General features: G+C 37.1%; 1 protein-coding gene across 5 annotated transcripts in view; it reads right to left on the bottom strand.

Annotated features, from left to right (window-relative positions):
* Window positions 1–1,121: 1,121 nt before the first annotated feature.
* Window positions 1,122–16,838, bottom strand: part of LOC5575162 (zinc-type alcohol dehydrogenase-like protein C1773.06c) — a 92,633-nt gene continuing 76,916 nt past the window's right edge. For 4 of the 5 annotated variants that reach the window (XM_021846597.1, XM_021846598.1, XM_001655489.2 and 1 more), the window contains exons 2-4: window positions 7,948–8,802; window positions 2,902–3,202; window positions 1,122–2,832 (exon numbers count right to left, since the gene is read on the bottom strand). In XM_021846597.1, the coding sequence (XP_021702289.1) occupies window positions 2,716–2,832; window positions 2,902–3,202; window positions 7,948–8,756 (1,227 nt within the window). In that variant the 5' untranslated portion in view covers window positions 8,757–8,802 and the 3' untranslated portion in view covers window positions 1,122–2,715. Of the gene's footprint in view, window positions 2,833–2,901; window positions 3,203–7,947; window positions 8,803–8,876; window positions 8,989–16,838 lie in introns of those variants that run through there. The other variant, XM_021846599.1, reaches the window with a different exon arrangement.

The following is a 16,838-nucleotide window of genomic DNA, read 5'->3' as shown; positions in this document are numbered from 1 at the left end:
CGATGACCATAAGGACGTGGTTGGCGCCGTTATACACTCTGTAATGTTTGGGTCATTCCTTTGCCCAGGCTTTATTCTGCTCATCTTGATCTGATAGATGAAGCGACCTCGTACGCTCACAACAATTATGAACCAGCATTCGCTGTTGGTTGAATAATCCGTGGCTGAGAGAGTGGAGAGAAACGTTGGCTCTATCCAAACGCACATCTTCCATTCGACAGCTCTAGCTTACTGCGAGGCTCTGCAAACACATCATCATTGCTATTGGGATGAACTGAGGTTGGTTTCTCCGTCAACACAAGAGCATGATTTCGCTGTCCTCTTTGCCCTTTTGGGCAAAGAGCTACAAAGAGACAACGAAGAGCTGTCTGGAAATGCTCTTCCCCGAGCTGAGAAATGGGAAAACATGCTCTCCCCCTAACTGAGAAAGGGAGAAAATAATCTCCTTCTCTTTTAAGCACTGAGGTTGTCAAAACAAGCTCTTCACCACTGTGGGAATGAAAATAACAAAACACAAACGTGTGAACTCTTCATCCCGCAGAGCTCGTACGCTCAGTTTGTGTGTGGGTAAAATCGCTTCTCTTTTGTAGTTGATCATTAAATGGGGGAGAAAGAGAATAAGTCAGGAGCAAGGAAGAAGCCTGCCTTTGCCGAGTGGCTAGAGTACGCGTTTGTAGTCGCAAAGCCATGCCAAAGGTGTCTGGGTTCAATTCCCGGTCGGTCTAGGATCTTTTCGTAATGGAAATTTCCTTGACTTCCCTGGGCATAAAGTATCATCGTAACTGTCACACGATATGCGAAATGGCAACATTGGCAAAGAAAGTTCTCAGTTAATAACTGTGGAAGAAGAAGAAGAAGAAGAAGAAGTAGAAGAAGAAGAAGAAGAAGGAGAAGAAGAAGAAGGAGAAGAAGATTGTTTGGAATTCACGAAATTGTACACTGAATATGGTCAGAAGGCATGCTCCAGAGGCTCGTTCCCCGCTGCTACTCCCATGCTCCGTCTGTTGATGTCTTGTGCAATTTAAATCAATCACGATTAGCAACTACGAAGTGTACGGTCATCTATGCTCATGTTCAGAATGGAAATATTTCGGACAAGCAATCCCACAACAATAGTTCGGTTTGATTTTCTTGAAACTCCTATACAGTTCTTTATTATTATTCAATAATACACATTGTTGCTTTGTTTCCATTTTATATTTCATCTCCTTCATTCTCTTCTCTTTTGTCAGTGTTTTCACTGTTTAAGCTAGTTTTTTTTTAAGTGTACTGTTTTAATTCTAAACACATCGCTCCACCATTGTTTACGGTTCTCCGTGGATTCACTTCATTTTTAATTCAATACAACTTTAAATAACTTTGTTTTTCCATATTTTAGTAATGATTTTCAATCTTTTCGCTATTATCGTCCCGAAACGAAGAACCAATAGTCAAAAGGGCTTACCAATTAAAAGACGATAGACTAAATCAAACACGGTTTTCCACCCTCCTGCGACGAAGCACGTCCCTGTTGAGGGAAAACTCAATCACAACTTAAGTTTCCTTCTACTCATTTATCGTTCCAACGAACTGAAGATTGTTTGGTTGCATTTCTATTGTTGCAATGTGGTTTGGTTGGTTTTAAGATTTGCGTAATTTGAAAGGGTTAGAAAACCGATAGCTTTCAATATTTTTTGTAGTAATAGTACACTACGGGTAGGCGTTTTGATCTTCTATCTTTTGTGTGAGAGTGTCTGTAAATCCCTGGTAGACCAAACCCTATCTTGAGTAGTTTTACGTTTAAATTTATTAAGTTCTTTGTACATAAAATTTAATTACTTCTAGGCGGCAAATCAAGTTTTTTTTATGGTTATCGACTCACGTCGATAATGTCAATAGAAATGAGTTATAAATTGTCATGTCTAAAACTAGTCTTGACCCACTGCGTTCACTTTCGTTAATTGATTCAGTGCCTGTCCATTTCGTAGATTTAGTTTAATAATTTAATTACAGTGTAGCCACCAATGGACATCTCCTGAAAATTGATCACCGGTTCGTGTTTGCGTAGCGTTTCGTCGCTTTACAGTTCAGTGTAAATAGTAGTTTACTTCACGAGCAAAGTATGAGGTTTGGTGCAATGAAAAATTGCTTTATTGAAAGGTAGCTCGTGGAAGTTACCGAACGCGTATCAGCTTTTGTTTTTGGTAATGTTGAAAGACAACGTCATTTATCGATTCAAATAACATAAATAGGTAGAGATTGAATGAAACAAAACGAAAATGAATACTCTAATTGGGGTTCGATTAATTGCAATCATTAGAATTCTTATTTGCTGCTTAGGTTCCGTTTTAGGTTAAATTATACATTCAAAGATTTTAATGTAATTTTGGTTTTTCATCGTACGAATCTGTGATAAGCAATCATCTAATTTAGTTATTCAGCTGGATTATGCTTTTCTCGTTCACTTCGTCTCTCTTCGTCTAATAGGCTAGTTGCCGGGGATGCGCCCACTACCTGTGGGAGATTACCATCCCATGAGAATGACTGAGCCTACGATACTCCACCTGCTTGACACTGCTAATATTTTCAATTTATATTGTTATTTCATCTCTAATTGTTTTATTTCTCGTAGAATTACTTATATGTAAGTAATGTTTTATCTTAACTGTGAAGTGGGGATGGGGCTCATGAGGAGAAAGTTGTTTGCCTTTGCATTTTAAGGTAGGTAGGACCCGTTTACTCAACGTCGTGGAATTTCAAGATGGCACGTCCAGGAATCTCTGAGCTGGCCAGTTTGCGTACCACTTCGGCGGCCTGGTCCGATGGGAATACTGTGTGTGGTGGGGGTTCAATCTGAAACGATGGAATTATCAGTTGTTAGTTCACATTATTCTTGCAACGGTCCTTTTTTTGAATACATACCTCACCGGAGTCGACCAGCTTGACGAGTTCGTGCAACTGTTCGATGGTACCCGTGGGAACCACTTCCACAAACACACCGCGCTCTTCTGCCCGCTTGGCGAACCGGGCCATCAGCTTCTCGGCAATTTCATCACTGATGAACACGTGGCCGCCCTTGGTGAGGCACTGCATCGATCGGTGCAAGCTGCGAGACGTCGTGCCGAAGTCGATCACAATGTCCACCAGCCCGTCGCAGGCATCGTGTGTGCGTTCGATCAGCTGCTTCTCGTACAGATCCTCATTCCACTGGACAACGTTGACTCTGGCGGATGAGATGAAAAGATGATATGTTATTAGGAGTTGCACAGAGTGTACGGACACAATTCAAATTTTCATTTCGCATTCCGACTAATATGTTCGGAATAGACATAGATCCGCAATAATAAGGAGCGCACTACGCCATTGTGCATTTATCACTTCTTCACAAGTAATAGACAATTTGTCCTTGAAAGGTTTAAGCAGCATTATGGTGAACATCTGAATATCACATAAAGAACATCAGAAGCAGTGACTGCATCAATACAAGGTATCGGAAAGCTTGTTTGTCCGCCGTGGATAATAGTTTGTTTTTACAACATGGAGATTGTACCGCTACTTGAGATATGAGCATGAGCATAGATGGTCGTATAATTCGTAGTTGCTACTCCGTGATTGACCGGAACAATCGAAGTTGCACAGAGATTTAATGAATGGGGCTTGGGATTAGCATACCATTCTCAATGTGCACAATCTTAAAAGAGAATAACGGCGCCGGCCACGTCCTTACGGTCATCGGAGAAGGGTAGGAATGTTAGTCAGACAACAGTTGTTACTAGATACCGAGTATACCTCTGCATCTCCGCAGTTGTCATGGAAAGGATTTTGGGTTAGTGGGATAAGGTAAAGATCTGGGAGTCACCAATGATTGGTGATGCGATTCGTGATATAATCACGCCTAAGCGGATTCACGATATAATCCGATAATCGTATTATACGCCGAACAAGTATTCATCACTCGCCAACGCAAGAGCAAGCGACGTGATCAATAAATCAAACACTATTAACGATCCGCGGCGCTCTCTCATTTCACTACTCGACCGACGCGCGACATGTTTGATGCTCTCCTGATCGCCCACCCCTTCAGGAGCAAGCGTCAAGAACAAAGGATCAAACACAATTCATTGCACCACTACTTGAGATATGCAAACAAAACTTTTATGTTGTATTTTCAAACACGGTCACATCATTCACGGATCTACTTCGGGTTGAAAATATCAAGTAGCATAAAAGATTTGTCAATGTTGATATGAATATATCATAATTATCCTCAGATATCTACTTAGAATCACACCATAAATTTAGGGGATCTAGAAAACATTTTACTTTGGAATTCACCAAAAAATCAAAAAAAAAAAATACATAGGTCTCATCAAAAATTTCACAAAGATCTCAGCAGAAATTCATGCAGCAGCTTGCTAGTAATTTTTTTAAGGATCTTGAAGAATTTACAGAAAAAAGTAAATAAAACCCCTTATTCAGTACTTTACCATTTAGATTCGTCCTCAACTGGAAGGCCATCTTTAGTGTCGTGTACTAGTCACGAAAAGATTTTCTCATGGATCCATCAGGATAATTGTGTAAAAAAATACCTAGCTTATTAATTTCAAAATCTGGGAGGTAATTCTGCTGAAAAATGTACAATCAATTAGCAAAATCTCACTGGTTATTCATTAAGGCCTTTCGGAACATATTTCAATTGAGTAAGTATATCATTATTTTAAAGACGGTTGGCCCTCTTAAAAGGCATTGTATTTTTTGAGTTTGGGGAAGTTTTAAAAGTAGCGTGTAGACAAAATTCTAGGTTTCTGAAAGAATTTTAGAAATAATAATTTAAAAAAATACCTAAAAGAACTCGTAGAGAAAATTGAAGAAGCATTTTAAACAAAATTTCTTTGTTGAATAACTTGGAAGTTTTTGACAGAATTGCATTTGTAATCATGAGACCATGGAAATTTTGCATGAGTTTCAGGTGATTATTCAGCTAAACTGACTGCGCCGAAATATATTTTTGATAAAAATTCTTGAAGGAATGTCTGGCAGTAAAAATCCTGGAGAAATACCATGTGACACTAAGGAGATTTATAATTCTTTGAATCTTGAGCTTGACTCCAGTATCGCCAGATCAGCTGCTTTTATACAAGGAATCAATGCAGATGACGTCAGAATGCAGACTAATGAGGGGACGGGGAAGGGTGATGATGCATTAAACTGGCTCCCATAGTAGACCGGATATGTCCCTGCATCTACGCCAGTTCATGTGAGAAGGTGCAGGGCTTGTATAATTTCATGGCAGAGAGGCTTGCTGTTTGGTTAGACTGCCTATGTATCAGGCGTAAGGATAAACGTGCTATAATGATGGAAGAAAAATGGAAGCGTAGGAAAACGGTTTTTTTTTACCGTCTCGGGTTTTCTTCTTGGCACTACGTCCCTGCTTTTCAGCTTAGTGTTCTTATGAGCACTTTCACACTTATTAACTGAGAGTTTTCTTTGCCAATGTTGCCATCTTCGCATTTGTATAAGGTGTGGCAGTTAAGATGATAATGTATACTCAGGGAGGTCAAAAAAATTTCCATAACGAAAAGATTCAGATACCTTCTTTACTCGTGATTTTTCAAAATTATTGAGCTGGGGTTTTCAAAAGTTCAGCAGGATATAAATCAGCCTTTTTGTGATTTTTTTTATTTGTTTATTGATGAAAGTGGATCTTTTAACTATTGTCATTCTTGTGATTTCTAAAAAAAAATGCCAATTTATTGATTTTTGTTAGATTTTACATAAAAATCAAACAAAATAATATTTCCCGCCGCTCAATTTTTTTTCTGTGATTTGGCCCGTGGTTCGAAAAGCTTGGGCAGGCCTGATCTAGAGATACAGATGACTAAATATTTTTTTTCACTAGCGGCACCTAGCGCTTGAATTTTCAATCAATCGTTTTTAATCGCCAGAAACCCCTTGATCTGCTGAATAAATTTACTGAAGATACCAACCTTCTAACTAATTTGAATGTTGAGATATCTGTTTGAGGCCAATTTTCGACCCCTCGTATCCACGCTTTTTCCGTTACCAAGAAAAGGGGGAGTGGTCAGGGGGATATCTCACCCAAGTAGGTTGTAAGTAGAGTGTTCATTTCTGGACGATTTTGCTCGTCCCGGGATTCGGGACAAAAATCTAATCTTGTTGTTGAAATGAAAGTACACATTTAACTATACAATGTTTTTTTTTGCCAATGGAATCTTTCCAAGATAATATGTTAATTATAGCAAATCACATTTCAGATAAGACTTTCTTATTCTAATGAAGTAACCTAACAAAAACCTAAACTTAGCTTGACTAATTATGGGTTTGCCATGGATTTTTTTTTTCAATTTCATTACAACACTTTTAAATGGAAGTATGGTAAAAACTTAAGTCATAACTTTAAAGCAGTTTGCTTCAAACATTTGAAAAGACATAAACATTTTAGAACAAAGAAACGATTAAAGATCATTGAAGGTACGATCATGCTAAATGTTAATTACTGAAAATTATTGACTGAAGTTTAGGTGTATTTTTAAATTTGCTATCTCAGCATAGGCTTATGAAGACGGCTCATGTTTGAAAAGAAAAGCATTAAAGCTTATTCTATCCTTTTCATGATGCTTTTCTATTTTATTAAATAATGCTTTATAGTGAGCAAAAATGTCATTATTTTTCATTGAAATTCAGCGGTTTTTATCAAATTCTACGGACAATATGGGAATCCCGGGATTCATTGGATGTCAGAACTTATATCTCGGGTAACGGAGAATCCCGAAATTTGTCAAATCCCGGGATTATTGTCCCGGGATGGACACTCTAGTTGTAAGACCAACAAACCACATTGATTTCAAATTAATTGATCTACTGGTCTCCGAACTGTGACTATTCCCAAATTTAAGGTTCGTCTCGGATTTTCAAGGGTTAACGAGTTCGCCACTATATACACCCGAAATTATGTTTTACTTGAGGGTCGACAAGAAAAATAATGTCAAGAGACAAGCATCTGAAAAAAAATACTAAAATTTTATACAATTTTGTTATTTGAAATTTGTGCATTGAAATTTCAAAAGAGTTAGAAAATTATCAAATATCTTATCTAGTTTAGTACACGACACTGAAGACGGCCTTACAGTTGAGGTCGAAATTCGCGTATCTGTTAAAAGATACAAACTCTAGTGGAATTGAATGGTATAGTACTAAATTTAGCTACTTATAGGTATTCCACTAAACAGCTCGAAGATTTATTAAAACCTTTTGTGTTCACTCCTCCAACTGCTCGTCATAATAAAACAGCGTAACAAAAATGGCATTTTTGTGTGTTTCAAGAATCAAATTATATGTCTCTAGTAGATTTGCGGTCGCTGAATCTGATGCCATTCTCAAAAATGTCGCCAAAGTTGAATAAAATATTGGTTTCATTGATGTTACATGAAGTTTGAAGTATGATTTATCAAACTTTTTTAAGATCTAATCCACCAAGCATGCAAAACAGGACTTAAACTTTCAATATAGATATAATTAAGTTGAAATTGCAAGATAAAATTTACATTAAACCGATTTGTTTCAAAATTCTTCGTTTCTATTAGTGATAATTTGGTGCTTGAGACATCGTGTTCCGCTGTGTAATCTTTGAAAAAGTTCCAAGCTACAATTTTCCAGAATACCCCTTTTTGATAGGAAGTCTAATCATGCTGAGATGATTATTTAATTACTTTCAGAGCAACACTGCTTTTTTTGTTGTAGAACATAGAAGTATTACTTTAATCTATTCTTCCCGTTAGGAGCACCACTGTTAATAGTTAACAGCAATTGCTTGTCGAACAGTTGGTGAAGCATGCTACCTATATGCAAACCCACTTTATGATTACGAATAATTATGCGTATCTTGCTAACATATTTTACAAAAATACAAGACTAGAAATATCACAACAAAAAACCACAACTACTCACTTTTCACACTTTTTCGCCATGACGAAGCCCTCGTCCCGCAAGCTGGCCACCGTAATCTGGATCTTGTCCTTGGTGGCAGGTGTGTAGAAGTGCTGCGCCGCAATCCGAATGGCCCACAGCGCCAGACCGCCCGTTCCGACAATCAGGATCTTCACCTTCTCGTTCGGTCGCTTCTTCAGCAGGTCATCGACGATTTTGTGAGCTGAGACGATGGCACTCTGAGCCAGCAGAGCGCCGGTGGGCAATGTGGCGGCCACACTGAGCGGCAGCGAGTCCGGAATAGGAATCAGATACTTCAGGTCGGGAACCACCATCAGTTCACTGTATCCGCAGGGGACACCCTCGTACGGGTAGAGGATCACACGTTGGCCCACTTTGAAGCCACAGTCTTCTTTGAGTTCACTGCCGAGCGATTCGATGACGCCGGCCACTTCGAAACCAGGGAACAGAGCTCCATCCCGGACACCGTGATGTGCGGCCGGATTGTGCTGAATGGCTACCGAAGTCTGATGAGCCTGAGCGGATGTGTTATCTGGACCTTCCTCGCTAATACTGGAGAAGTTGCCGCCTTGCATCTGTTTGGCCAGCATGTGCAGAGATGTGGTAATGTCACCCGTATCCGACAGCTGACTGCTGATCGACGAGATCGATGAGGACTGATTCTTGCGGTAACATGCCCCGGCGTAGACAACCAGAATGCGGGCCCCTGAGGGTGGAGTGTCCGGCACCGGGACCACCAGATTGAACACGCAATCTTTGATCTTCGGTGCGGGCGTTTCGATCGATACCTGGCGGATGAGCTTACTCATGGCGGCTTCTCTCAGGCGTGTCGCTGTGTCCAACGATATGGAACGTCTGTGGATAGAAGTGGGATGAAGGGAAAACACAGTTAGAATACTTGAATTTCGAAACGATCGTCTTGCACAAACGCATTCGACAAAGGCTGCGTAATATTGGAAACAGTTATCTCGCAGGACTGATCGTGCAACCAGCGAAGAACAGTAGAGCAGTTAAGTAATATTGCTAGCAGGTATAACTGATCGCGTTACGGTAATAGTTGCTTGACCTTAAAGGACCTTGAAAACTTTGGTAGATTGCTGTTGGGTGGTAGTGTGAACTGCTAACGGGCGCGGTATAGTGTGAGAATGAGTGTTTTCGGTGAGTAAGTAGTAGGTGAAGGATCGAAGCGGCTGCTGCGCAAACAAATCGCGCATTTTCTCTCAACCGGCGTGCCTGTGTCATACGCTATTGAAGCCATAGTGACATGATTTACAAATTTTTGATTTCTATTCAGTTATACAGAATTTCCTGTCCATTTTCAAACAATGATTTAATGTTAGATATTGTGGTCATATGTGTAGTACGATAACTGAAAAATTGAGTCAATACTTCAACTTCAGCATTAGCATTGAACAATTCGCATTCGTAATTTTTGATGTACGGAAAATTCTTTTAGCTAATTATTCCTAAAAACCCTGAATACAATTTTAATTGAACAGTCAATAAACTCGCTCGCAAGATTGATTTTGAATAAGCACATCTCACTGATGAAAGGAACAATTGACCGATTGAAGCTCTCGATTGCCGCAATTCGGTTTCCATATGCCATCGTCCCACCACCATTGGCAAAAATCTAAATTGCCCTTCAATCAGCCGGGCAATCAGCACACAGCAGTCTTGATTGCGAGGCCAATAACTTCCAGAGTGCTTCCTGCTGGCAATTCCCTGAAGAAATCCAGCAGTTACTAATTACGTACAGTAAACCTAATCACTAGGAATTGGGAGACAACCCACAATAAAGGAGCATAGCGATAAAGTCCCATCACCCATAACGGCGAGTGAGTTATGGATATTACGTAAATTTTGTTGGTCGCTTGGCAATTCGCGATGAAAACAGTTTGCTGTAGGTACCTACTATTGAACGCTTCAGATGCGAAACTTTATCTTATCGGGCGAGTGACTTCAGAATCAGGTAAACAACACTGTTCGAAGCGGGAGAGTACATTTGCCGTCCAAGGCTAATGATGGGAAATTGCTAATTTCGTTTAGCTGCTTCTAGGTTTTTTTTTTATTTTTGCAATTTTCATGTGGAGTAATGAATTTGGCTAATTGATCAACATCGTAGCTTCAGGTTGTCGGTTCAAAAGTTGCAGCGTGGGCTCAGATGCTCAACTCTAATTTTATGTTGAGACATTATCACTGAAATCGTCACGGCATTAGCATGAAATCATAAATTTTTAATATTTAACTCTCACTAACAAAACAGGTACAACATGAAAACAATAAGTAGATGAAAAAAGAAAAAAATATTCTACTAAACAGCTCGAAGATTTATTATCATCATGAAAACAATGGTTTATTGATATTTGATTAAGATTGTCGAAAGACTGAATGGGCCATGTTGGTAGTGTTGGTTTCGAATCAAGATCCAGTCGAGAATTTTTCTCAACTTCTCCGGGCCAATGATTATCTTTGTGCTTTGTATATGATATAAAAACTCATTACCTAATCAATCAGCAAAAATGCTCTCATTCAATGACTGCGGAAGTGTTCAGAGAATATTATGCAAATGAGGATGTTCTATTACCCAAAGGGTTTTCAAGGAATGCGTATCACTAAGGGCTTCCAAGGTATTTCCAAGCGGTTTCAATATTTTTCTTTGGGTTCTCGGTTTTCTCGGCAGTGATGCATTTTGAACTGAACGCGAGCCAAAAGTGAACTGAACGCGTTCTAATTTTGCACGAGAACCTAGCAAGCATTGAACTCTCGTGCAAGATTCTGCACCTGCTCAAGAACGGCCCGTTCACTTCAAAATGCACAATGAAGCTGAAAACACGAAAAACACTACATCATAACATATTGAATTCCAATCGTTACAAATATATGGCACCTTAAATGTTTCCTAACATCTTAGCAAAACTTTGCAACATTGAAATAAGTCGTGTGTCTGCCATGACGACAGTTTTCATTCCGCGTTCAATTTTCAGCTCGCATGGGTTCAAATTTTTGAACTGCTCAATGTTCAAGCCTACTTGATCTCTCGTTCAAACGTTTGAACTGGAACGCAAACTGAACGCGTTCAAATGCAACACTGTTTCTCGGATTCTTTGGAATTCCCAAAGGTTTTCAAATCTATTCCAACAATTTCAAGTGGCTTTTAGGGTTTCCAAGCAATTTCCAGAGGTACTGAGTGGCTGTAAAATAACAACAAATTTCCTTTGGCAACTTCTGGATAACTGAACTTTTATCCTGCCGATAACAAACTTATCGAATATGATCAGAAAACAGTAGGGTCAGAGAAAAGACATCAATATCCAATGTACTGGAGTTATAGTGAATTTTTGTTGATGAATCAATTAAAAAATCCAGGATTTTTGTTTCACTTCCTGAGGAATAAGGTATCGTAACAAAGGATGAATTCTGGAAAGAATTCATGATAAATCATATCGAAGTTATTTCCGGAAAACTTCAGGCAGAATATCTGGAACAATCTTCAAAAGATTTCAAGACGAAATACTTGAAGAAATTTCTTGGAGAACATCTAAAAGCAATTGCTATCCTAATTTTTGGATGAGAACTTCGAAGAAAAATTATTAAAGAATTGTTACATATGGGTTATTAAGCAACTATTATAAAAAAAAATCTTAGGCGATTCACGGCGTCATTTCTTGTGGTTTTGATGCTTTGCGCAGAAATAGAAACCTTGGGGAAATAATTCTCAGAATGTTTCCGGAAAAAAACTGGCAGAACTTGCAAATGAACGTGTAAAGCAGCGGTTTTCAGGTCGTGCTCTCCGGAACACTTGGAGCTCAACGAAGTCTTGGTAGGTGTGCGAAGAACAATTTCAAAATGCTCTTTAGTGTCGTAACTTTTCGATTGAAAGTACACTTTAAAATATGTAAAGCTGGGGTGTTCAGCCTTTTTGACTCGCGGAGCACTTTTAGAAATAAAATTTTTACGCGGAGCACTTGTTATTCATCACCACTCCGTTTGAAATCTGGACTTTTTACACGCTTAAATTGTCCCTACAATCCATACAAAAATCGTGCAGCAAGATTGTTGTTGGTTTCATAACATCATCCAAGCCTAGCCTGTAATTTTTAAGAACACACATGGAGAACCAAACATTCGTTTAAGCTGAAAACTTGATTAGTGATTAGTCACTTGCTGTTGTTTCTAATCAATCATATTTTCAACTCAAACGGATGTGCGGTTCTCCCGATTTGTACTTTGTACGATCCATCTTCATCATAATTTTGATTTCATATTAAATCTTTATTCTAATCTAAAAAGATTTATTTTGTTTGAATGAGCAAGCTTTTTTATTCTAAACTTGAACAAATGAGCGATTAAATTTAACTTTATTTGGTTTTTCGTTTTTTAGAAATTCATGGCTTGAAAGCTTTGATTAAAAAACTTTTTTTCAAACAACTAATATATTTTCTGTATCAAAATATTTCTTTTTTAAGCTTTTTAATGTTTCCCAATGGATTAAGTACAACTTCAGAGCTCACGGAAATATTCATAATATTGATTAAATTCGTGAAATATATTTGATTTTGTTACATGGTATTACCATTTCGATTATTATCGAAATTGATTGTTCCTCAGATTTTTTACGTCGATGATAAGTATTCCGACATCACTATAACACCATTAAAGATTCTAAAAATTCTGTCGAGAAATATTGATTTTTTTTAACTTTGTGTTTTTTCCATATTTAACTTAAAAAAAATTGCGAAAACTGTTCCATACAAAATGTACAGGAAATTTTCTTCTTTTTTCGTCAAAATATCCGAGGTATATAAGATTTTAATAATGATCGAGATTTTGACACCGTGTTTATAACACTCGTAAAAACTGTTATTCGTCATCCACAATAACGTCGAATATATAACGGGATTTTTTTTTATTCACCATCTTCGACATTGTCGTACAGGCAGATCTTAAAAACTGTATTATTCTATACTTCTTGTTCTAAGTTTGAACATATCTTTCGAGAGGTGAAAATCAAATGCATTGCTTACATCGTTAAATTTTTTAACACAAATCTAGAGCACAAAACAGTAAGCTTAAATGAAAATTCGATCGATTGCTCGCAACCAACGATTAATCAATCTATCATATCTCCAGCGCGGTCTGTTGCTTTGTTTCCTAAATCTAAACTTCTAAAAATTCTAAGAAAAAGTTGAGATATTTCAAGACATTGGGGAAAGTTATCAAAACTGTCGAGGAGCACCTGCCAAGGCTTCGCGGAGCATCAATTGCTCCGTGGAGCACGATATGGAAACCGCTGATGTAAAGAATGCGATGTCCGACCATTTGGCCGAACGCCATTTGGCAGAACAAGTCGCTGATGTACAGGATTCATAATTGTGGCCCAATAACTGATCAGCTAATTAATTTCATTAAATGATTTAATTAACTTCATCAAAAATGTTTCCTTCTTTTAAACATAGGCGCTTCTTTCGAGTTATACTGGTTTCATTACAATTGTCAAGATTATATCTTGATTGAGAAATTTTCCTTCTTTAAATCATCGGCAATACTTTGTAGTTATACTAACAAATTTTTATAAGACTTTTTTCTCTTTCTTTTTCAAAAGTTATTAGAGTTAAAGATTTTAATACATGTTCATAACAAGTCATACTCAGAACATATTTTTTAGCTCAAGGGTTAACTTAGATGTCATTCTCCTCCAAGATTAAGATTGTCATGTGTGAACTGAACTCTACATCATTGCTTGCGTATAGCAGTAAACAGAACGGCTCGGTGAACACTTACGTCAAAGAAGCTCACTGTTTTTCCTATGCAAAAAGACGAAGCCAAAACTTGTCGTTGCTATGAAATAATTTACTTAGTACGATTCGAGGCATTCGACCAAATGACTCGGCACCATATTATGTTACAAAACACTGACCCAGTTGTCCAAATAAAAACAAACATTGGAAAATTTGTAAACTACAAGAGTTATGCCGTTTGGAATTTTCGAATTTTGAAATATTTGACGAGAAACCAAATATACTATTAGGATGCTGAAGTCACAAAATTTGACTTTACATAAAAAGCTTACCAAATCAACGTAGATCTTTTCCGGTTAGAAAATCCGAATTTCGAACGAAAAGACGACGAAGAATAGGTGTTCCGTGCAACAATTTAATTTCAAAAGTGCTCAGCGATCCATAACGTCTGAAAATCCCTAGTCTAGAGGAATCCCAAATTTAATTGCTAGCTTTACTTTCGTTGATTTAATAATATTACGAAAATTTCTCGAGATGTACTTTGAAAAATTCTTGGGAACTTTTTTTAGAATAAGAACTGCAAGAAATACTGGGAAAAGCCCCCAGCACTTTTCTAAAGAATTCTGGAGGAAACTGTATAATAATTGTAGTCGCATATTGTGAAGGAATAATGTTGATTTCAGACTTCTTACTGGTCAACAATCAATTCCCGTAATTCGTGGTGTAGTTGATCAGTGAGGAGAAGTTGATCATTCCCGTACCCACATGTACAGACTGTCAAGAGAGCTAGAGTTGGATTTTCAAAAATTCTGTGACGACACATTTTCTGATAGCTGCTCATGAATCTTTTACATTGAAGACAACTATAACATGGAAAAACATGTTTTTAGGAAAGGTTTGATGAACTGTTGAAAGGTTCTTATCCAACCAATCGATTATAACTAAGGCCATATAAAGAAACTATTCAAATAAACTGCCTCATACATTCCAGATTTGTTTTCTGATTCCAGTTTTGAATTTGCATTGAGGATAAAAACTTCATTTTCAGAGAAAAAAAAACTTTTCGTGAAAAAAATACAATTCTAAAATTTACCGTTTTATCAACATTTTGATAGATTTCTCAGACTTGATTCAGATTCAGTGACCCAATGATGAGTGAATGGCACATATCATTTTTTTATCAAACTTAACACCGTAATTGATCAACCCCGCAATCAAAAACTTAACTTTTTGATTTCTAAAAATTGTTTTGTTAGTATGTATAAGAGCATTTCGTCAATATTTCTTTTAAATAGTTCTATGATTATACGATCAGTACTAGTTTAAAAAAATATTTGGATAATAATACATGCATCCTATCAGATCTTATTGAACAGAATCGTTCAAAAGTATTATTTTTAAGAAATCGAAAATGTTTCCAGTTATTACATGGATGCATCATCCAACTAAGTCGCATTTTCAAGAAAGAAGAGAACAAATTTTATTGTTCTCTTACGTTTTATGCAAACCGAAAATTATAATTTTTGTGTGCAATATGTTAAATGTCTTAATGGGTGGTTTGAACTTCCTTTTCGTTCACAATCAGGCCTGGCTACGCCCACGTTCAATAGTATGGTACATTTTTTGAAACTTCAGATATGTTCAGAAATCAAAACAAAATAATTCAAAAGCTCACCTGAGTTTGAAAGATTTAGAAGTTGATCTGAGAGATAAACTTTAATCATATTTTTTTCTGGTAATGATATGCTATTACTTCAAATGTAATTGTAAGAACGAATACTACAGATTCTAAAATTTTGATCCAACATTCTTAATGTTTTCGATCTACTCTTTTTTTCAAATAGGCAGAAGAAAAATCTATTTCATTACTAACATGCTTACTGTATTTTATGTTCTCGACTAGATGACCCATTAAGAAAAATTTCGGAAAAATTGAAGTTCGGCAAAACTGTTTCTATCCAAGTCATAAACAAAGATTTTAATCTGAAAGCTAATATTCATTGTCAGCTGTCATTAAAAGTCATGCTGTCATTAAAAGTCCCTAAAAAGAAGACTCGAGGTTTCATTATGTAGTGTAAGACACAATAAATTCAAAGGATCAATGGACGCACGTAGCTACTAACACTAAGTATAATGAAACACCGTTAACCTAGTAGACATATGGCATGAGGACGTTTGGCCGAATAAGGCATCTTGGCAAAATGATGCGAAACAATGTGAAAGAACAGCCAATTATTAAAAGAAGGAAACTTCAAATAAATAATATCAGCTAAGTGCCACGAAATATTGGAACAGTATAAATCTGAAGAACAGCCTATTATTCTAAGAAGGCAAAACTAAGCCGAATGTTCATTCGGCCAAATGTCCATAAGCCAAATATTACGCGTGGTAAGAAAAAAATTGATTGCTGGAAAATCCAGAAAGATTCAATGGAAAATTTTCCACGAAATTCATCGTAGTGACCCCTGATTTTGCATTATTTATTTGCTGCCACTTTGGACTATGAGCAGTCACGTGCACCGATATGAATGCTACATACCTCTAAGATATTAGCAAAACAATCCGTCCAATCCAATCCAAATTGATGATTTTGGTACACCGGATCATTGAATCAATGAATTGACAAGGGACTCAACAATAATTTTAAACAAAATAAAATATTTATGTATGCTGCTTACCTTCCATACTCTTACATTCACACATTGATTAACTTTGTAAAAACTGCACTGCTTACTGAGGTTCATTTGTTCAATTTTTAAATTTTCCCGCAATATCTATACTCAAAAAATATATTTTTTTTTTAATTTTCCCGCAATATCTATACTCGAACTGCATATCATGTGCTCGCTTTTTTCATCAAGCTATCACAAAAAAATCTAAGTTGCCTTGAGTCAAATGCACGTGGCACATTATACTGAACATCTGTTACTTAAAACACGAGGATTTTATAACAAATTAAAAAAATATTTTGCGTTTTGGCAGCAGGAGCATAAATAGCTTTCAGTATTTCAATTACATTACGATTTTTCGGGGAAGTGGTCATTCGGGAAAATAGTTTTCGGGAAAAAAGTTCATTCGGGAAAATGTCATTCGAGGAAATTGCATTCGGGGAAATGGTTTTCGGGGAAATGTCGGACAATCTTTATATTA

Source organism: Aedes aegypti, chromosome 2 (genome assembly GCF_002204515.2).
Source record: "Aedes aegypti strain LVP_AGWG chromosome 2, AaegL5.0 Primary Assembly, whole genome shotgun sequence".
NCBI classification, from domain to species: domain Eukaryota; kingdom Metazoa; phylum Arthropoda; class Insecta; order Diptera; family Culicidae; genus Aedes; species Aedes aegypti.
The sequence above is the reverse complement of the archived record's forward strand: the minus strand, read 5'-3'. Positions and strand labels throughout refer to the sequence as shown.